General features: G+C 31.8%; 1 protein-coding gene across 3 annotated transcripts in view; it reads left to right on the forward strand.

Annotated features, from left to right (window-relative positions):
* Positions 1-24252, forward strand: part of LOC124544047 (nephrin-like) — a 246889-nt gene that overhangs the window by 188508 nt on the left and 34129 nt on the right. For all 3 annotated transcript variants that reach the window (XM_047122441.1, XM_047122442.1, XM_047122440.1), the window contains exons 4-5: positions 4237-4433; positions 23616-23726. In XM_047122441.1, the coding sequence (XP_046978397.1) occupies positions 4237-4433; positions 23616-23726 (308 nt within the window). The remainder of the gene's footprint in view (positions 1-4236; positions 4434-23615; positions 23727-24252) is intronic.

The raw sequence follows: 24252 nt of genomic DNA on the forward strand, positions 1-24252 counted from the left end.
AAGCGAAATTAAAGGACAATCTCTTTGTAACAATATTAAGTACTTGCCCAAGTTCCTAGGGAATCTTAATTCGAAGCAACCTATGCAAAACTGATCTCAGCGACCTTGATACTCCTAAATTTGATAGAAAATTATGAGCGCTATTCGTACTCTCGGATCAATGTTGTATATTTCTGTAAAGAGTTTACCATAATGGATGATTGCCTGCAAGAAATAATTCACAAACGCCCGAATTAAAAAAAAATCGTGAGTGTCGACGTCGCGTATATACATGTTTTATCAATACAAATACGCCAATTTAACGAATATAGGAACCAAGCATAAGCTTAATTGTGCGATATTCAGATTTTTTCATGCTCTACTGCCAAGCAGCAACACTTAGTAATCTGCAATTTTAACTACATTTAACTACACACAAGTACAAAATATATGATAGTTATCAAGGTTGAAGCCGCATTGGTAATAATTCTAAATTTTCTATAGTGCCATTGTCCATTAGGTAACGCATTCACCTCTCCTGCCCATGACATAAAAAAGAAAACATTCAAGAGAATACAATTTCATTCTTAATTATTTGTTTTTACAATTCGCACAAGAAGACTTTAGTTAGTAATTTCACATGACCAACCACGTTGCTAACTAAAGAGTGCAATGACTGAATGAAACCTGTCAGATTTTCTAGATTGGTCAATATTCTGAACGTTCCAAATTTGAAATTTCAAACTTCTATGTCTTCTTCAACATTATGTATAGTATATTTAAAGTGCATGTACTGACGACAATTTCATTGATTTATGTTATTCATATGAATAGCTATAATCTCAAAGTTCACGATAATGACAGGCTTCCCCTCATCAATAGTTAGTTATTTTTTAGGTTAAAGGGAATAAAGGGATGAATCGGATTTATTTCAAATAAGCGTGTACAACCAGCTTATAGAACTTGCGTAGGCTCGCATAGCTTTATACATAGTTATCCAAACACAGTTACAGGTCAAACCATTGTACATAATCTGTAGAGTAGATTTAGCGTTTATTCCGTGTTCCATTGAATTTTGTTTGATCGCATTAATTGATATTTGATCAACACCACTAAATATTATTGATTATTATATTTATTGCTGTAACTTTGTTTGTCTAAACAAAAATAAAATATTATGAATAATGTAAAAGTATCAGCCCGTAAATTTTACACTGCTGGGCTAAGGCCTCGTCTCCCATTAAAGAAAGGGTTTGGAACTTATTTGTTGGAATGCACGTGTGGCTGAATTTCAATGAAATTAGACACATATAGATTTCCTCACGATGTGTTCCTTCACTGCCAAGCACGAGATGAATTATAAACACAAATTAAGCACATGTATATATAGTGGTGCTTGCCTGGGTTTGAACCCAAAATTGTCAGTAAAGATGCACGCGTTCTAACCACTGGGCCATCTCAGCTCATAAAATATTATAAATGCGAATGTGAAATTAAAAATTCTTTCTGTTGCTGAATTTAATGAAGTTTAGTATACTTTTGAACCCCAATATACATACGCTACTTTCATGCCCATCACTGTCCCTAAAACTCCAGGAAAGCAGCTAGCAATTCACACATAAATATTTATCTAAATTCGTGGTTCTCTAGTAAGATATTTAATGGCACACTATCTTGATTATTGAGAGTTTTATTTTAATTAATACTAAAAATTGCGAGAATTTATAACGATTCATAAAATGTGGTGGTTAATGGGTGGTAAATATAGCAGGTAGGGAAATCAACCGATCAGCTGTTTTACTGCCAAACATCAATACACTGTATTGCTGAGTTTTTGCTACCATTCAGATGAGTGATGTAATGTCTTTTATATTTGAACTATGGTATATTAATAGAGTAATAGTAAAGTAAAGTAACAGAATGAAAATTTCCCATTGCTGGGATAAGGCCTCCTCTACCATTAAAGAGAGGGATTGGAACATATTCTACTATGTTGTTCCAATGCGGGTTGGTGGAATACACATGTGACAGAATTTCGATGAAATTAGACACATGCGGGTTTTCTCACGATGTTTTCCTTCACCGCCGAGCACGAGATGAATTATAAACACAAATTAAGCACATAATATATGTATATTGGTGCTTGCCTGGATTTGAATCCGCAATCATCGGTTAAGACGTGCGCGTTCTCACGACTGGGCCATCTTAGCTCTTCCAATAGACTAATAATAGGTTTATATTTCTGATATGTCGATTAGGTCTATAAATGATAATTACAGGTCTATCTATAGCGATAAGTTATCCACAGATGATCTTAGCGTCAGTTTGTCATGCATTTCGTAAATCTTATGAACTTTTTTGCATTATTTGCCTATAAATTATTATTTTTTGTGTAACTTGTATTTTGTTTTACCAAAATATTGTATAGTATTAGTCAAGTCGTTTTATCCATTGAGCTGAAATTTCATAAAAAATATTTATTAATCGTATTTAGTGTGTATAAATGTGTTTTTTTATTAATGATGTATTTTTATTTTTGCGAATACAGCAAAAGATCGTTGTTTAGATACGACAGATATTATTTCGTTATTTTTAATATACAGCAAAAGTATGGCATAAAATCTCGATTGAAGAACTCTATCCGTTTAATACATGCATGATTATAATAATTTGTAATTCTATTACAAAAAATACAATGAAAAGTGTCACAGGACATCCGGAAAGATGGAAAATTCTTTCGTTATATTTTATATTACATAACAGATACAAAGAAATAAATTAACAATGAAAATAATTTAATGACTATAACAAAATAGAATATAATCGCATACAACAAAAATAAGAGGAAAGGAAAGGTCACCTGGAAGTGTCATAACGCTTTATCCTCACCATGATGATTTCTGTCAGTCCAATCTACTGAAAGCGACATAAAAGGATGTTCCAAAAAATGTGAAATTACATTAATGTCGAGCACTCATAAGCGTGGAAATTAGTTTGAGGAAACGTGTGTAGCGTAAAAATTCTGCCAGAATCGTATCCATGGATAAACATTATAAAATATGATTTCATTCACTTACTTCATTCCCAGTGGCCAAACACTATGGATATCAAACCAGCTGTACAGGTTATGGTAAACAAGTCCGTAAAAAAATAGATGCGATTCCTTTACTACCTTAATCCGATGAGACGACAATACGACAGGCTTAGAGGGATTTCAGGGACAGTACCAACTATTTTACGTGATTTCCGAGGTGTAAATACTGCCAACTTACAAACTTCGTGCTGTGACTGAGAATTATTCGACAGAAAAACTCGCTAACTTTTTATCGACAAAACTCGGGTTTAACAACCTTGGCAGTAGACCAACAGCAGTGCAATAGTAAATTGTCAATATATAGAAATACACAACAGTAGTACATAATGTGCTCCATGTCGATTTTCTCTTACAGTTCACTTTCAAAACCTTTAATAAGATTATTAAGTTTGTAAATATAATAGAGCTTGTAAAATTACATTTAAATTTACTTTTGACGGTATTTTCAAAAGGTCGGTTGCGATTTTTTTTAACTTTATATTGAATTAAAACTCTTTACATAAATGATATTTGTATTTTGCTCACTAATTGGACACAATTAAAAGCGACAAGTCCTATGAAATATTGGGCATTTCGTCACAGATTAAATATGTAAATTGTAAACGGTTATCCACAATCGGCGCTGGGCATTAATCAATGTAATCTAATTGTAATGGAGATTAAATAAATTCGCTCGAATAATATTATCTGACTGAGTGTGTGCTTAATTGATGTTGGATTTTAATATGAATGTATATTACGCTGGCTTCCCTTTACATGTTGACAAAATATACGCTCATTTTCAAGTCGATATATTTTTTTAAACAAAATTTTGGTCGGAATATATCGGAGCTACGTAATTGCAAAACAAACTTTGATTTTGATTAACGCCATGATTAATTTCACCAAAACATTTGTTTGCAAATTTTGTTCTAAATTAAAAAAAAAAACGATTCTGTTCTGTCATTTTTAGATTGTTATCTATTTATGCTGAGTATCTATATAAACTGACATATATGACTAAATACTAGTACACAGGATATTAAATAATGTTATCATTAAATATTACGTATCTGTATTTATTGAATACATGTATAAAAGATCGAAAAAAGGAAATTATAAAAGTTCGGTTTTGGGTCAAACCCAAAAAATAGCAAATATTATAATCCTTTAATTTGTTACAGCTACGACACGCGCGTCCCGGGCCCAACGGGTCACTGGTCCGATGACACATTCGGCGAGCGCGCCAGATGGGTCGGCCAGCCGACGTCAGCCCTACATGTCCAAGACGTACAATCCCGTGACAGAGCTATATACAGATGTCGCGTCGACTTTCAAGTGTCACCGACGAGAAATTACAGGATCGCGCTCGACGTTATCGGTAAGTTACAAAGTAATTCCATTTTATTAAAAAAAAAAAATTATGGTCATCAAAAAAGTATGTATACTACACAAGTACACTACAAAGTAGATAGTAGCAGTGGAAAATGGGCATGAAGATAGAAAAAAAGAGTCATGTAGGTTACGTCATTGATCCAAAAAGAAGGCCAATGTTTCACATTACAAAACTCACTCCCTCATATTACGTAATTTATCCCAAGGCAGGCCAATAGATGCTTCGCATTAAAAAACTACTCGCACATACATGACAGAACTTTTTCAATATATTGTTTAAATACATTTATATCGAATATTCTTTGAGCATTTAATGACAATCTGGCATGAGAGTTCTACGTGGTGCTAAATGTTTAACATATCTTTGACATATTCAATTCTCATGACATACATATCTAATGAGTGAAATCAAAAAATAATTTATTATATTGAAATTAAGGTTTCTTAAGCTCTTATAAATAGTTAAGTATACTTTATTTATCATTGAGCTGAGATGGCCCAGTGGTTAGAACGCGTGCATCTTAACCGATGATTGCGGGTTCAAACCCAGGCTTCATCATTATCATTCATCTCGTGAAGGAAAACATCGTGAGAAAACCTGCATGTGTCTAATTTCATCGAAATTCTGCCACATGTGCATTCCACCAACCCGCATTGGAACTGCGTGGTGGAATACGTTCCAAACCCTCTTCTTAATGGAAGAGGAGGCCTTTTCTCAGCAGTGGGAAATTTACAGGCTGTTACTTTACTTTACTTTTTTTTACTTTATTTATCATTGATGATCTTTATTTATTACATGTCTATGTTATACTATGTGACCATCTGGAAATCATTGACATTATCAGTATCACCTCTTTGGTGTGATAATTTATTTCACATTTGCATTTCGAGTTCGATTATTGGTCCGTCATGACAAATAAAACGCAAATGACATAACCCGTAAGTCGAGTCAACTGCGATTTAATTCTTTGTTTAAAAGTGACACAACGAACGGAAACGTATCATTAAAAACTTTCAGATTATTTGTATGCAAAACTATTCCTTAATCACATGAACATTTGAATGAAATTAAATTGCTCTGAAGTTGGTTATTACGTTATTATAAATATGAGCTGAGATGGCCTAGTGACCGGGCAATCGCCAGTGCATTTTCATGTGCTTAATTTATGTTTTTAAATTATCTCGTATAGAGAAAAATATCGTGAGGAAATTTTGACGATTGATGAAAATCGACCAACAGTGTATCTAACAAGTCATAACTAAAACTAATGTAAGAAAATTTTGTAAACTCTCAAACTTCTAACTTTTACTTGGTGATTGGGCCGCCTAGGTAGGTTAGGTTACCACCCACTCATTAGATATTCTACCGCTGAACAACAGTACGCAGTATTGTTGTGTTCCAGTTTGAAGGGTGAGTGAGCCAGTGTAACTACAGGCACAAGGGACATATCATCTTAGTTCCCAAGGTTAGAGGCGCATTGAAGATTTAAGGAATAGTTAATTTTTCTTACAGCGTCATTGTCTATGGGTAATGTTGACCACTTACCATCAGGTGGCCCATATGCTCGTCCGCCAATCTATTCCATAAAAGAAAAAAACTTCTCATAAAGAAGCATTAGCCAATTTGTAGGTCATTTAACGTCTGATACTTTAGATAATTAAGTCTTTATATTTGTATCATATATCATATTTGTATAGTATCTTTCATACATACATTCAGTACCCATGTAACTTGTTGTTACTTATACTACCCACATAGCTACCTACTTATTGGATATTTTTCTACCAATCTGCAGTACTTGATATTCTTGTGTTCCAGTAAGGGTTAGTGTGAGCCATTATAAATAAAGGGACATGAGACATGATAACTTAGCTCACAAGGTTTGTGTTGGCGTTACTATGTAATAAATAGTTTATATTTCATACATTTAAATAACTTATTAATAGCGTTTGAAAATAATTAAAAAAAAAAAAAAAACATTATAAAAAGACAGAAAAGAGGTGGCATAAGCATAACGCCTTTTATATAGGTAAACATTTCTAACATTTTACTCTACTTTAAGTCCCATAAAGGAACTTCGTTCCAATGTTAAAAAAAAAACATATTATGACTTTTTTTTAATTAAATCAGTAACTTTTTAAGGGCGAAAGAAACAGTCCATGATAAATTAGCGTTAGAGAATACTTAAAATTTAGAACATCGAAATCGAAACCTTTGGTTTTTTTTTAAATGAAGAAAGATTTTACTTGAGAATGATCCTCATTTTGAAAGTCTGACCTATTTTTTAGATTTAAAGGAAGACTAGATTTTTCTTACAGTCAAATATTCAGTGGAAAAACTTGGAACGATTTTTTGTTTTATACACGAAGTGACTAGAACAAGTGAGACACGAAAAAAGCCGCTGCCATTTCATCTGCTACACGCTTTTCAGTTTTAATAAACAATTTTTCCATCCTACAAACACATTTGTCAAAATGGTAGGCCGGTCTATAAGAACTAGCGCGCACTGGTGATTCATACACTATCATTGCACAGACAGTAAAGCCTAAAACGTAACAAGCGTGATGCAAAACATTTCTGTAACCAAATCAACAATGTATAGAAAACATTCGTTACATACAGTAAAAAAGTAAAGTAAATACGTTTTTTCTTTATATAACATAGATATACAAACGGTCAAATATGCCACCTGTTGGTATGAGCTAATGGGCCATGATTGCTCATATACATAGCATGGAATGACAATTTTTTACCATCCCTTACTTCACATGCCAATATTTTACATAATATCCCTTATATATGTAGTTCCTTTACCTCACTCAAATCAAAATGCAACAGAGTAATGTAGCTCATAGAATTTACCATATTCAAAATGACTGGCGATCAAGCCATTTCCGATTTGCTTGATCCATTGTCTCTGCGAAGAGATGCTGGATTACACCCAAACTACCAAGATGTCCAAAAATCCAAAATACTGTCAACCATTCCGACTCTGTAAACAGTTTTCCCTGGCAGTATTTCCGAACCGACCCTACTTGGAAATCTACCCGTGCGCATTTCTTAAAGACTGGCGATGCACCTGCAAACCGGCCAGTCTTGCAAATGTCCAAGAGTGCTAGTACTCAATTTCTAACTGGTAAGCCTTCCTCTCTGTTTGCCACCTATATCATAAATAACAATATATAATGCATTAGTTAGCATTAGTCTCCAATGAGCATTGCACAGAGCCTTACCAACTAAAATGTGTAATAAATTAAAACAACATCAAATGATTACATTAACATTCAAATTGACTCACAACAAACATAACTTCACAATTTGAAAAGCTTGTTTGTAAAATAAATTAATGTTATAAAATCAAATTCTTGAAACCACATTTTGTTAATTTACTATATCATTTATAATACTTCATTAAAGTGGCTACTCGTATCACTATTAACATATTTCAATTACAGAAGTGAGTATAATCTGTGTTCGCTAAATTAATCAATAATTAGTTAATATAGATTGATGGAATTGGAATAATTGAATTATTATATATATGTAATGTGTGATAATATATTGTTCCAAGAATATTTTTTTATAGAGCAATATTTGGTTTGGAAATCAGAGTTTCATTTATTGATAAAATAACGGTGCAACGACATTCAGGTTGTTGAACCCTAAATCATAGCCGTTTGATGATTTTAATGTTTATTAATAGAAAAACAGTTTTAATATAATGTTAATAATTACATTAATATAAAATTGTGAAAAACATATTAAGTCCCACATTCATATACAAACTGTAGCCCCGATTTCAGTTTATCGTGGTGTGTTTTAATTAAAAAGACTAAAAAGATCACTTCGTTGTTAATTACATGATATTGATAATACCAGTGAACCACCGGATTCGTGGGTGAAATTTATTATTAAATAAATTGATTCATTACTTCAAAGATAACCTACATGCGAACCAGCAAATATTACCTCTTGATTATTTAAAGATCACATTACAAAATCTAGTGCTTAGTCACAGTTAATTTAAAGAATACTCATCTAATAAACAAATCCTTAGAAGAAGGTATATTTCCATCACGACTAAAAAAATCTATAGTAAAACCATTATATAAAAGAGGTGATCCGCTTAATACCGGTAGTTATAGACCCATTACCTTAGTACCAATAATTTCAAAAATCTTCGAGAAGGTAATGAGTGATAAATTATATAACTTTTTAACAACATTCAAGATATTAAAGAATTGTCAATATGGGTTTCGGAAAAAAAGTTCCACAACATTAGCCTGCTTTACACTCATAAAAAGTATAACTGAAAGTTTAAATCGAAAAATATACCCTTTATCAATTTTCTTAGATATGACAAAGGCTTTCGATTTCGTATCTCACAATTTACTATTACAAAAAATGTATAGGTATGGTGTTAGAGGTCAACAGCTCGAATGGTTTAAAAGTTACCTATATAACAGAGAACAATGTGTGCTGATAACAAAAGTTTGCAAGTCTAAAAGGCATTTTTTTTTTCTCTAATTATCTGGTAAATCGCTACGGAGTTCCACAAGGGAGTGTTCTAGGACCTTTACTATTTCTTATTTATATAAACGACATGCCAGATGCGTTAAATCACGAATGTATCTTATTTGCTGATGATACAATAATTAATATAAAATGTAACAATAGACAGGATATTGAACGGGAAGCCAACACCGTTTTGACAAAAGTAATAAACTGGCTAGATAATAATAATCTACAAATCAATCTATCTAAAACTAAAATTATACAATTTCAAACATCGAATAGTAATTTTTTAGATATAAATGTATCAGGGAACAATACGAAACTTGAAAACGTTAATTCAACGTTATTTTTAGGGGTCCATGTAGACAAATACTGTAATTGGAAAGAACATGTGAATGCAATATGTGATAAAATTGAGAAATTTGTATACGTTTTAAAACGTCTCAATAAAGTAGCCACTAAAGAAGCCGCAATGTTAGCATATCACGGATATGTATCTTCCAATCTTCGATATGGAGTTATAATATGGGGAAATTCCGTAGATTCAGATAGAGTTTTTAAAGTTCAAAAAAAATGTTTAAGATCGCTATGTGGTGTAGGATGTTTAGACAGTTGCAAACCGCTCTTTAAATCATTAAGAATTCTTCCTTTTCCTTGTCTGTATATATACGAAGTAAGTGTGTTTGTCCAAAAACATCGACATTTATTTAAGACAAATGGTGATGTATTGGGTACAAATTCTAGACATAAACATAAGCTCTATGCTCCTGTACAAAAGTTAGTTTTATATAAAAAAAATGTATACTGTATGGCGATACGCATATATAACAATATTCCCGACCACTTAAAGGATTTACCATTTACTATGTTTAAAAAAAAGGTATTTGATTTGCTTTTGAATAAATTGTACTATAACGTTAATGAATATTTATGTGACAAAAATTGATGAAAATATTGAAACTATTTGTATTATTATGTAATCCTTATTTTTTTTAATCTAAATTATTTATTCCTTAATTTTATTTTATTATTTTATTTTAATGTGATTGAATTTATGGTAGTCTTGCTTTTGTTAATGTTATATAAATTATTATTTATGGCATGTTTAATATTTTGCACACCGATAAATCGGTAGAATATGAGAATTTATATTAATGAACACCTGTATTGTGTACCATATTCTTGCAAATAAATAAATGAATTATGAATTATTATAAATAAATCCATAAAAAAAACTACGCTTTTCGGTAACTGTTTATAATTTTTTTAAATGACAATATTGGAAAAATATAACGATATTTTTTTTATCTAATCTTTATTTATTTAATAACAATAATAGATTAAAAATATTAAAAGACACAATCGAATCCTCTTTTCAATCCAAACACAGAAGACTCAGTTGAAAAAACAAAACTTACTTAATCAACGAACAGAAACGAGAAAGTTGGAAACAAACACAAGGTTAAATGAATAAAAAAAAATATATAGACAAACTTGAACAAAAACAACTTCGAAACACAAGGGAGCGTAGTCGTCGTACAGGATAATCACGATAAAAAGAGACACAGCAATAAACCGGACCCGCTTTTATCCTGGTATCAACACGAAAACTTTGAAGGGACGAGCCAAACGATGATTCAAGTTCGATCGAATCATAAAAAAGTGGGTCAACTTGAAAATTAAAATTTTATTGTTCCAACGCCGTCTTATCAACGAACCTTTGAATCTTGATTGTTGTTATGCAAATCTACGAGATTCAAGTGACTCCTTGATGGTGCAAAATTAATATTAATATTAATGAATGTGTCACCCAAACGCGAAAGGCAAATGAGTCAATCAATCAGAGTTAAAATCAATTAATTTGACATTTCAATTGAATAAAATTAGACGTATTCTTAGATAATTTCTTATTCTTGAAAATCTATAGAAATCATTTGTTTTATGCGATAACTTCAGATAGCTTTTTATAATATGAAATTATATAAAGCTCTCTGAATCTATTATTCTGTTTGTAGTAATTTTATTTAGTGAGAAAAAATCTCCTTAAGGAATTAGCTGAGATGCCCTATTTACCAGAAATTCGAAGTGGGCAAGCACCACTTAACTCTCATATTTTCCTCAATGTTTATAATAGTTAATCTCGTTTACGGAAGAGCAGAGATTTTAAATAGATAGGCAATTGTCGTATCTTGTGTCATGAGTTAATGCCAACTTATTGGTACCCACATGTTAAGCATCATCGCCAAAACATTTTCTCAAGATTCACCTAAAATCTATTAATCCGATTAATACAGTGAAAAGAGAAGTTGGCGAATATTCATATCTCACTATCTGAAATATAATCTAGATTTATTCACTTTTTTTATTTAAATAAAAAATAAAATACATAATCATTTTTTACTTACAGTTATTTGTATATGTATATTAAATATTAACGTTAAATAAAGTAACATTTCAAAGAAATTATATAAATTTTAACATTACGTAATTAATAATTTCCCTCAAAAATAATAATGGACGAAGATATTCCCGGTATCCAAGCGACAAAGATAAAATCCATGGATCACGTGAGGATCGCGATAACACACGTTAAAACTTCCAACGGCTTTATCCCAACATCGACACGAAATTCCAAGGCAAAGGTAATTCCTTAACAACCTTGGATATTTTATGGGAAACAAGCTGGTGTTGCGTAAACGTTTTGATTGAAGCTGCTAATTTTGGTTAGGGGATTACGTGTGAGCTTTATTATTGGGGGTTCTTATACGATGCTTAAGAATGTTTTGGAGTTTAAGCATTTTGAACTTGTAAATTACGAAATTTACATGTTCTCTTTCGTTTTATGAGCAAGTAGATATATGTATATTCTAAATATAGATAAAATAAGCAAACAATAAGAAGTTGGTAATATTATTATCTTTATTAAAAATCCTTGATCAAAAATGTCAAGTATCAAAAAAATATGTTTTGCTATTTCAGAATGTAATATTGATAACTAACAATTCATACGTGATTAGTTAAGCCGAGATGGCCTAGTAGTTAGAACGCGTGCATCTTAACCGATGATTCCGGCCTCGAACCCAGGCAAGCACCTCTGATTGTGGCCTTAATTTGTGTTTATAATTCATCTCGTGCTCGGCGGTGAGGGAAAACATCGTGAGGAAACCTGAATGTGTCTTATTTAATAGAAATTCTGCCAAATGTGTATTACACTAACTTGCATTGGAAAAACGTGGAATACGTTCCGAACCTTTTCTTCAAAGGAAGAGCAGGCCTTAGCCCAGCAATGGGAAATTTACAGGCTGTTGACTTCATTAGTAGTTATAATAATAAATAACTTAAAAATATCATATTATATAACAAAACACATTTTAATAACACGAAAAGAAAACCTAATTGAGGCAGATAATAATCAAATTACATTCATTAACGAATTTCTTTGTTCGCTTCAAAGGTTCGTCGTAATCACGGAGAAACAAAAAAAAAACTCACACTTTTCCGTGATATATTCAAGGTACAATATATAATATACCTGGATATTATTTATTAGTAGCAGTAAGTGCTTATTGGAGGCTATATATTACTTTGATAAATTCGCAGTTTATTACAATAATAAAACATAATAAATAAATAATACATATCCCACATTGAAGTACGATCTTGAAAGAATTTCCGAATAATCATTTTTCAAGATTAAAATTAATGCTCTCCCATACGCAAAACAAAGACTTGACTAAAGTTCTTTATTTATGGTATAGGTTGGCGGACGAGCAAATGGGCCACCTGAGGGTAAGTGGTCACCATCTACCATGACGCTGTAAGAAATATTAACTATTCCTTACATCGTCAATGTGCCACTAACTTTGGGAACTAAGATGTTATGTCCCTTGTGAATGTAGTTACACTGACTCACTCACCCTTCAAACCAAAACACAACAATACTGAGTACTGTTATTTGGCGGTAGAATAACTGATGAGTGGGTGGTACCTACCCAGACGGGCTTTCACAAATCCCTACCACCAAGTAAAAGTCTCATTCCTCATATTCAAATATGATTTAATTATAACCTTTATAAAATTGCATTGATATAATTACTATAATAAACAAAAGTGGCCCCACGCTTTTTATTCGAGCAGTGACGTAGACTAGCTAAGCCCGCAAGATGTTTTATACATTTATACAAATACTAAAAATTGATAATCTCTCAGTTACTGAGACTTTAGCGGCATCACAATGCAGTAACTGTCTTGGCGTGAACTGGAAATTATACATACCTCTAAATCTGCAGTTTTAAATGCTTGCTATAATGCCAATAAGGCTTATCGCATACAGGTTTGAGTAGCACTGTTTTTAAAAGAACCTTCAAATTTAACGTATATATAGTTACCGAATTAATCATTATTGCATCTCTGTAAATATAGTCGACTAATTCATTCCGATAAATTTTATTGCATAAAAGAAAGAGACGCAATATATTTCAGTTGTTTCCTCGAATAGACCTCTATGAATAATAGGGTTAAACATTATCATTAAACCTGTTTGACATTAATTACCTAATAAAGCATTACCACAAATTTATGGCTTATTAAATCATACAATTAAAACCACTGTTGTTAAGCACATGCTCGTATTTGCACTCTAACTGTTCATATACCTAATATATAGCGATGAAGGTATTTATTATGTAAGTAAAATATATTTCACATACTTGAATCAATGTCGATGGTCATAAATCACGAAGAAATTGCATAAAATGTTGGAAATCATAAATCATAATATATGATGCCTGGACTTACTTCATTCCATTGCCAAGTCTTCCAATTTCAAATTAAAGCAAATATTTGTAACGTTGCCAAAGATGAAAACTTTTAGTATGAATATATTTTTCTGGTATGTACTTCATAAAGATTCTAATATCATGTTTATGCTGGCACCTGCAACGTCATACCGCTAACTGCCAACAAGCAATCTTGAACGAGGTCAATGCTTAAGCAATTTTAACTTTAGTCTTTTCCATAATGGATATTTTATTCAGATTTGCTTCTAAGTATTCCATATTATTAAAAGGTGATTATTTCTTTTGCTTTGTTTTATTGAACTTTAAATTTGTTTTAGTAAAATAATATTTTAGACCTACCATGACTACCGATTTGCCCTGGTTTCGCATTCGTTACATGTAGCCAAATATTATTTTCTAAATTATATCGCGAACATTTTTTTAAAGTAATTGTTTGTGAAGATTTTTTTTTTATTTTACTTATCTTCCCAATAAACGATTTTTAGCAATAAAAGATTTTTTTTTTATTTTACTTATCTTCCCAATAAACAAGAACTAACTACTTGAAATAAAACTAGTTATAACGGATTTGAATCGCGTATATTAATTATTTTTGGCATCCCGACGTTCGTTCGTGGTCACGGGTAGAGTCTACCCGTAACCACGAACGCTGTAAAGTGCTCGAAACGTCAATGACATTTTTCGGCAAATATGTACCAGAATTAAAAAACTTAACTTTTGCTGGGTTCCTTAACCTCTACTAAATAATATAAAATGGATTTTAAAAACCAGTCAAATAGCCCATACTTGGGATAGAATGGTTTGAAAGGAGAATGAGCACAGTTCTAACCTTAGGGCATAATATCTCGATTCTCAAGGTCAGTGGGGGGGGGGGCATTGGTTATTAAAAAATGGTAAAAATTTTATACGCTCTCAAGACTATGGGCCTCTGAGATCACTCATCAGGTAGCCCATATAACTATCCATAAATATTTATACCATAAAATAATAATAATATTTTATTGATTTTCTTTATTTCATTCAGTATAAAAATTGCTTTCGAAATAATGAAAGGAACTTTCTCTCGACATTAATCGTAAAACTTTCCCGCTGATTTCATGAGGATAAAGATTTAAATTTACGCGTCGGTCGTCGGTCGGTGGGTCGACTATCATGATAAGAACCGTCTGCTCTTTTTAAGGGAACCTTATTCCGAAATTTATACTTTACAATTGTTCGACTTATATTAGAAATTATAATGAAATCGAATTCGAGAATATCCATAAGATACTGTGACGCTCCATTCTACGAAAATATATATTTTTTTTTTAATTTCATGTCACTTATTTATTTATCCGCCAAACGCGGATTGCAAATTGTGTAGGCATAAGATCGAAATCCACCAACCCGAGATGAAATGAGCTCCAAACCTTATTCTTTAGAGGACTCCTTAACCCAGAAATGAGAAATGTACAGGCTGTATTGTACTGTAAGATCGAAACATTATAAAAAAAAAAAATAAAAAAAAAACAGAGGGGAAGTAATAATAAATTAATAAGGTGACGTCAACTATTAAAAAAACTTATAAATTATTGTTTTTTAACAGCACCCATTCGATATTTAAGCACAAGACCTAGAGATATCGGGTGTGTCAGCTAGACATTAGAAAAAGAGTTAGATATTACCCAACCTTTAAATTGAAACTTGATAAAATATAGATTAAGCACGGTATATACCGTATTGTTGGGTTTTGTGTAGTGTTTTTCTAGGGAAGCACGTTCCCATAATTATGTTTGTGACACGTGCGCTTGTGATCCCCTTTTCATTGTGTCCGATAATGAAGGTGCCTCTATAAAAGGCCATACCTATCTCAAGGGGCACTTCCGTTATGTATAGCGTTGATGACGTATACATATGGAAATATAAATTGGGTCATAGTGATCTCGCCAATTTAAGGTACGTTAACGAAGCAATGAGGTTTAATATGTTTATATTTTTGGATTCAAAGATTATCAATTCAATTAAAACAGTTGTACAGTTTCTTGATTTGATTTTACTTATTGTGTATTGTGTTATTTATAGTTTCATTTGGTTTGTTTTGTTTAAAGAAAAAAAATCTGAAAATAGAATCATCTGAAAGTCTTCTCTTCGTAATCACCATTAGACAATCGCAATCCACTCCTGGGTATAAGCCGTTGCCTTCTGTCTACAGAATGTTATCAGAATATACAGATAATAAAAAGTTTTCTTAAAAAGTAATTCGGTTTAATAAGAAACCAGTATAGTACGACAGAACTTAGATGTGGCATCGGCAAAATTCATATAACCGATCACATCCGAATTAAGTACACTATCCCAAATTATCAACATTTATTTATTATGTGAATATGATCTTTACACTAACGTTATAACTTGTAATATCATATTATCTAATATATTCGTCAATTTGACACGTCACTGACGCGAGAGACTATAGCATCGAATAGCGTTAAATGGCGCGATAAGGAGCTATTCTTTTTGGTTGGGTAAATTGTCAGTAATCGGTTTTATTGAATCCGCCGATGCTACATCTAAGTTGTGTCGTACTATACTGGTTTCTACTATACTAAGTAAGGAGCTGTTCTTTCTCTATCACAGAATAACAACTAAGAGTAATCATTTCAAACGAAAACTCCACTGAGAAACAAAAATTAAACATCATCAAACACACACAGAATAATTTAGTTCGAGGCAAGTTCGAAAAATTACAGAATATTTCGAAAAAGAGAAAAAATGATCTTACGTACGGAAGGCATATGCATAATGTGAGAAACAATTCAGAAGCGGTTGTTCATATACGCTTATGAGGAAAAACGAATACAAGTCAGTTTACTTCGGAAACATTGAAGCGTTATATAAAGTAGGTAGGATTTGCGAGCAAAAATAATAGAAAAACTGAATGTACGTCAAAATATAAAGAGTTGAAATGTTTATTGTTATTTAGCGGAATTAAAATGTATTAATTTTCTTTACGTGAATAACAAAGAGCTGAGTGACCCAGTAGTTAGAACGCGTGCATCTTAACCGATGATTTCGGGTTCAAACCCAGGCAAGCACCACTATATACGTGTGCTTAATTTATGTTTATAATTCTTCTCTTCTCTTCTTCTCATCTTGGACTCGGCGGTGAAGGAAAACATCGTGAGGAAACCTGCATGTGTCTTATTTCATCGAAATTCTGCCGCATGTGAAAAACCCTCTCCTTCATAGGAGAGGAGTCCAGCAGTGGGAAATTAACGGGTGTTACTTTACTTTTTACGTGAATAACAGTTATCTCTATCTTCAGAGTTACATGCGAAATATGATTACGTCATAACACACAGATACTGGGGTATTGTGATTCAATTATGATAACATATTTTTTTGGTTTTTACATAGTATAGTACTACTGAACTTAAATTGTAAAATAATTAAACTAAATTGCCATTTTAGATTGTCTTATAATAACAATCGTCATAAGTTACCCTGGCTCCCCCCTGACCATCCCCTTGATTACCATCTTGATTTATCCTAACCATTGTAGATGGATGTTTTGCTTCTAGTATAATCTATACATATAATAAAATTGGAGTGTCTGTTCGTAATAAAACTTATTAAATAGCCCTTTTTTACTCAATGCATATGTATTTATGGTAGATATATATGGTACATACCAAAATAACATTTTTTACAATTTTTGTCGGTCTATCTGTCTGTTTGTTTCGGCTTATCTCTGGAACGGCTGAACCGATTTTGACGGGACTTTCACTGGCAGATAACTGATATAATAGGGAGTAGCTTAGGCTAAGACATTTATAAAAGGTCGCGGGAACACATAGTCTTATAATAATAATCGTCATTAGTATCGTGACCTTGACTACTGCCCCCTTGAATACCATCTTGGTTTATCCCAGCCATTATGGATGGATGTTTTTCCTCTAGTATAACTTTATAACATCATACGAAAATAAATGTAAGTAATATTATTTTAATGAGCGTAGTCACGGGGTCAACGTCCTCACAATTTGAATGGTTTGTTAATTTATTTGACTTATCGTAATGTAGTATTAAGTGAAAAGGAAACCTTTTTAAGTTAAGTTTTTACATATATTTATTTATTTATTTATTTATTTAAACTTTATTGCACAACTATTTAACAAAAAATAAATTGAGCAAAAGGCGGACTTAAAGCTATATAGCCTTATCTACCAGCCAACCTTAGCACATGCAAGAAAGAGCGTACAGTAGATGCATAAAGCCATCCTTATATTGAATTACATTACACATACATACATATACACATATATATATAAACATACATACACTTACATAAATATATATATTATAAATATATACATATAACATACATTTAATAATATACTAATGATAAAGTAACAAAAGGTTAACAATAATACTAAAAGTACAGTGTAATAATAACAGCTTAAATAAAATAAAATAAAATAAAAGGGAACGAAACCAAGTAAGGCGATAAAAGCTAAGACTTATATTTCTTTAAGAGAAATTGTTTTACCCTACTTTTGAACAGATCTTTAGAGGACGTTTCTCTGATGACGACTGGTAATTCATTCCAAAGTCGTATAGCGTTAACAGTGAAAGAATTAGATACAAAACCAGATGTGTGAGGAGGAATAGAAAGAAGAAGGTTATGAGAAGAACGAAGATGCCTAACATGAGTATCGGAAAGAAAATTAAATTTGGACTTAAGATAAGAAGGAGCAAGTGGATTATAAACAAGAGAGTGTAGAATACATAGTGTTCTTAAATGCCTGCGATCTTTAATGGGTAGCCAATTAAGCATTAACCGATATGAAGAAATGTGCTCAAATTTACGGAGGCCATATATAAATCGTATGCAGGTGTTATGCAATCTTTCGAGTTTACTTAAAAGTGTTACATTAAGATCGGGGTAACATGCATCACCATAATCTATAATTGGTAACAACAGACAATTTGCCAGTTGGATTTTTGATTTAATAGGCAAAAAGTTCTTAAAGCGCATGATGGAGTGTAGCGTGGCATAAAACTTGCGCGAAACCTCATTAACTTGGTCAGACCATTTCAACGAGTTATCGATTAAAACACCCAAATCTTTAACCTTAGATGAAATAGGTATAACAGTGTTATTAAATAGTAAATCAGGTAAGGGTGGTAGGCTTTGAATTAAAGCTAACTGCCTAGGGCTCCCAATAATAATAGCTTGGCATTTTGATGGGTTAACACTAATTCCATAATTTTTTGACCAAGAGGCAATACGAGAGAGATCGTTATTAAGGGCGGAAATAGTGTCAACCAGGTGGTCTACGCTGCACTGTTTATAAAGCTGCAAGTCGTCGGCATAAAGATGGTACTGGCATGAAAGAATTATGAATAAGAATTATGAAAATGAATATTTATTAATTATTCTATTAATATAAAACTACTAATTCCAATTTTTTTAGATATTTCATTACCTATGACTGGTTTTGATTTGATTTCATTTCGTTCATTGTAAACTGATGAAAACTTTTTCAAATGAAATTTTAAATTTCAAATACATAATTAGTTCCCTATAATCGGACAGTAACTTTATTCCGACCTTAATTACTTATTAAATTGTAATGTATTATTAATATTATAAATGTGAAAGTAACTCTGTCTGACCAAACCATTGAACTGAATTTGATGAAATATAGTATGAAGCAAACTTGATTTTTTTTGTCTGACACACGACAAACAACATCCTAAAACGCGAGGGAACCCACGGGCGATTACTAGTATTTTAATATTATTAAATATAATTGCAATCAAGAATCCTCTTTGTTTACTGCACATCTACCGCTGGTGCTCTTCTAAGTAAAACCATAACCGATCTTTTAAGTCCAGCTATCGTCCCATGACGAGTCGAGACGGCCCAGTGGTTAGAACGCGTGAATTTTAACCGATGATTGCGGGTTCAAACCCAGGCAAGCACCGCTGTTTCATGTGCTTAATTTGTCTTTATAATTCATCTCGTGCTCTCACAAATTTCATAGAAATTCTGCCACATGTGTATTCCACCAAACCGCATTGGAACAGCGTGGTGGAATATGTTCCAAACCTCCTCCTCAAAGGGAGAGGAGGCCTTTAGCACAGCAGTGGGAATTTACAGACTGTTGTTATATCGTCCCATGATCATGCTATGCTATTAATACGAGTATATATCATTATATAAAGAGAAAAAATATTAATAATTATGCAATATTATTCATCTCATTCCCAGTCTCTTTATCATCAATGTAACAAGCGTATCTGCCCTGGCACCGTTGGCAAATTTTATACCAAATTGTCTTACATCTTCCTTAATCAAATATTATAAGATGTAGAGAAGTTATGCGTCGAAAAAGGAAATTTCGAAACAAAAGGAGGAAGATTTTTTTTATGGCAACTTCTGTAAAATTAACTTGAAATGTTATTTAGCCCCGAGTAATAAAGCCGATGTCGATTTCTTGAAATTATGTATGTGTGTTTATGTAATTTTGACTAAAGATTCGAATCGAATTCCTAGATCTTTTGCTCTGTCTTTATTGTTTATGTAAAAAAGGTAATTTAATTAAAAATAATATTATAATATTCAAAAATGTTTTTTAAACATCGATATTATCTGTTACGTTCTCCCTTTCATAACAAAAGGATATTTAGTATTATCGCGCCTTTCAAATTTAAGTGTTATAGTCGCTTGGTTGGTATAAATATTGATATTATTTAACCTATATTTACGTGTGAGTTTTCTTCACCCGTGTTAAGTTCCTTCAATAATCATCAAGTTTGATGTTTCACATCCGAAGGGCGGCCGGTAATGCGTGGCCAAACTTTCCAAATAAATTATGTAAGTTGAATGTATAGTAACGTATGAAGCAGTGAGTTGGATAGTGGACTTTTCAATAGCTAACTAGTTTGCCCGAGTTTTGACACGGTTTTTTTTTTTGACAAGCCGTATATTATACTGGTAAATATTCAGAGTTTAGAGTAAGTTGGAGGTATTTCTTTAGATATATATCAATATATATACGTGTACAATATACAGAAGTGAAATGACGCTCAGTAATTAATTAGGAAATATCACAAATTATAATACTTATAAACTTAAAATGTGGCAGATAAGTTCTTTATACGGTTTTAACATCCACTAAGAACGGATTTTACGAAACTTCACCCCTAAGGGAGTAAAACGGGGGTTTGGAATTTGTGTTTTAAAAATCGCACGCAACTAATGAACCAGGTTCAGCTAATATTTGTAAATATTTAAAGAATTAATATTAATTATTCTTATGTTAACATATTTGTAATTATGTCTATAGAGACTAAAAACATTAATTCATCTTATATATTTTATTTTTTTTTTATTTAAAGAGGTATTTATTCATTGTCATAAATATAGATTATTATTTACATACATTTAATGTTTTTTAAACTTAACAATTAAGTTAATTAAACTATTGGTAAATCAAATAAAGTTTTCATATGCAGCCCATTACTTATTTCACTCGTAAATTTATAATGTCACTACATAATGATATTAAAACCAAAGTAATTAAAAAATGGGGCTGAGATGCCCCAGTGGTTAGAACGTGTGCATCTTAACCGATGATTTCGGCTTCAAACCTAGGCAAGCACCACTATATATATTTGCTTAATTTGTGTTTATAATTAATCTCGTGCTCGGCGGTGAATGAAAAACATCCCAGCAGTGGGAAATTTACAGGCTGTTACTTTACTTTTTACTTTACTTTTACTTTAATTAAAAAAACATAATTTAAGAATAAACAAAAAAATATAATAAAATTATATTAAATTATGTCTACTGAAACAAATTACGGGACAAAGGGATAGGAAGTAGTCATCGCAATTTCGTAGCGTTTTTGTCAGTAGCATTAAATTAAAAACTTCCTTTGAGAAATATTATTTCATCACAAGCACAAATTGACCTCGTCAGTACTAAACCAGACCTTGACACATCATATTAAATTTTGTTAAAATTGAACGTATTTATTACGTATCATAAGAATAGCATCGAATTCATATATCCCAAAATGAGGTGAAAAATTTCGCAGAGTCGTCATGCTTCGAATGAAAAAAATGATTTCACTGTACGCAGTTACGCGGAAAGCACGAAACAATAAACGAGAGGCAGATGTTCATTCTGCTAGATGATAAGTATCAGCGTTGCGGGAGACGGTTATGTAAGCATCCAATGATTGCCAAGATCCTCTGAATACTTATATTAGACTTTTTTTGTCGATTTGGCGAAAACTTTCTCATTTTCTCGGCCGCGTTCGAACGTCTTTGTTTATCCGCAATTTAGCGGTATTTGAGGATACGAAGATTTGATTTTTGTATGACCGTACATTCTTGTAACGATTTGACAATATTTGGACGTCCTCATACACGTAACGTTATCACATATACCAAGCGAGATTTCATCTTCACATTCGAAATATATTTACTTTATATATATTCTAGGTTACTTCTACTCTTAAAATTATTTTACTTTAAAATAAGAAGCTAAAATCTTCATTTATTATGAACGATAAGAGTTCCTTAAAAATCTCTTTTATAAGAATACATATTTCGTGGCTAATAATATAATTATTGATTATTTGATTCGAATTGTACATCTACATATTGACATCCTTAATTTAATATTTATTAGTCAACTTAATTACATTAGTAATACACGATTGCATCGGCGTTATTACAGTTCAGAATTAATTCATTGTATTACTTAAAAAATGTATTGTATAATTATCACACTAATATATCTTGCTTAGACTAGAAACTTACTTATAAGGCTGTACATTCCAAAGATCTGTTAATAAACGCCATTAAAAATATAGGCTGTGTCTTCTGACTTCGTTTTCACTAGTAGACCAAATTTTACTAAACCTCAGTAAAACACATCTAGAAGGTATATGCCTATTTGTGGACATCCTATTTGCCCAAATTAATAATTTGAAGAAAAAAAAAGGTGAAATTAATTCGTACGAAATCGAAACGGGTACTTAGCTTAGTATTCTATATTTCCCTTTTAGAAAGCTTAGTAAAAAGTTCATTGTTTCAACACAGAGTCATCTGCTTAAAAATGCGAATCGCGTTTTGGAATCACATTGCGAGTTCCTTTGGCTTGGAATTTTCTGTTGTTCTCTCTAGAAAATAAGCCGTAATTACCGCTCTTGGCAGAAGCAAAACGCTTACAAATTATTCTTTCACCTGAATTAACTTTACCTCTAGCTCGAGTTAATGGTTGAGCGGCTTAATAAATTAAATTATTTTATATATAACCCGCCTGTACCGGTTAATTTAATTATATTTTTAATCACATTTCACGGAAGATCGTACTATTTATTTTGTATTAATCTATTTTTAGGGCGAATGAAATAAACATGTTTAATATTTTTTAAATTAATAATAATTTAATATTGTTTGTATTTGAAATGGTGAATACTTCATAATAAACAAATATTTTTTTATAAAATAAATTTCATCCTTATAATCTAGGACTATGACAACACCAATAACAACAACAGCCTATAATCAATTTAATACATATGCGGCAGAATTTCTATGAAATTTAACACATGCGGGTTTCCTAACGATGTTTTTCTTCACCGCCGACAACGAGAAGAAATTTAAACAAAAATTAAGCACATGAAATTCACCGTAATTTGCCTGGGTTTGAACCCGCGATCATCGGTTAAGATGCACGAGTTCTAACCACTGGGCCATCTCGCCTCTAGGACTACATTAACTTATAATGAAAAAAAAAAAACAGAAATACATTCTTGCATATTAAAAACAAATCCTTAATTCCTTTTCGCAGAGCTGCCGTCTAAGCCGGTGATCTTTGACGAGTTTGGCAAAGAAATAACGGGCATCGCTGGCCCTTACAACGAAGGGGGAGACTTCAAACTTATTTGCTCTGTGAATGGGGGTAAGTGCAATGTTTCGGTTTGAATTTCCTTTCTCTACAAACATCCTTTTGTCTCCGTATAAAGGGATCGAGCGATTCGAATAAATGATGAGTTTAGTAGGTATTACTTTTTTGAACGAGTAATACGTCAATCAATATGATGTAAGGTTTGTTTACGTTACTTTTATTCTGTATTTTTATTGTTAACATTTCATCTTGAATTCAATCAATTGAATTCTCTACCATTTGAATTGAATTAATTAAAGATAATAATAGTTATTTTTTTAATGTGAACTATTACAACTTAAAGTTTTCGTAATGGTATTTAATCGTCATTAATTTGTCTTGTAATCAAAATTGGTAATTGACTTAAGTTTAAATACTTTTCTTTTATTTAACTCCTTCTACGTGACTTTGAACAGGTAATATTACATAAGCATTGCTATAATAAGATTAGACGATGCATACTGCATAACTATCTGAATACGTAGTACCCAATTAGTTTTCCTTTCAATAATATGGATACAAAAACATTTTTCCAAGCAGC

This window comes from Vanessa cardui, chromosome 4, assembly GCF_905220365.1.
Source record: "Vanessa cardui chromosome 4, ilVanCard2.1, whole genome shotgun sequence".
In the NCBI taxonomy this organism is placed as follows: domain Eukaryota; kingdom Metazoa; phylum Arthropoda; class Insecta; order Lepidoptera; family Nymphalidae; genus Vanessa; species Vanessa cardui.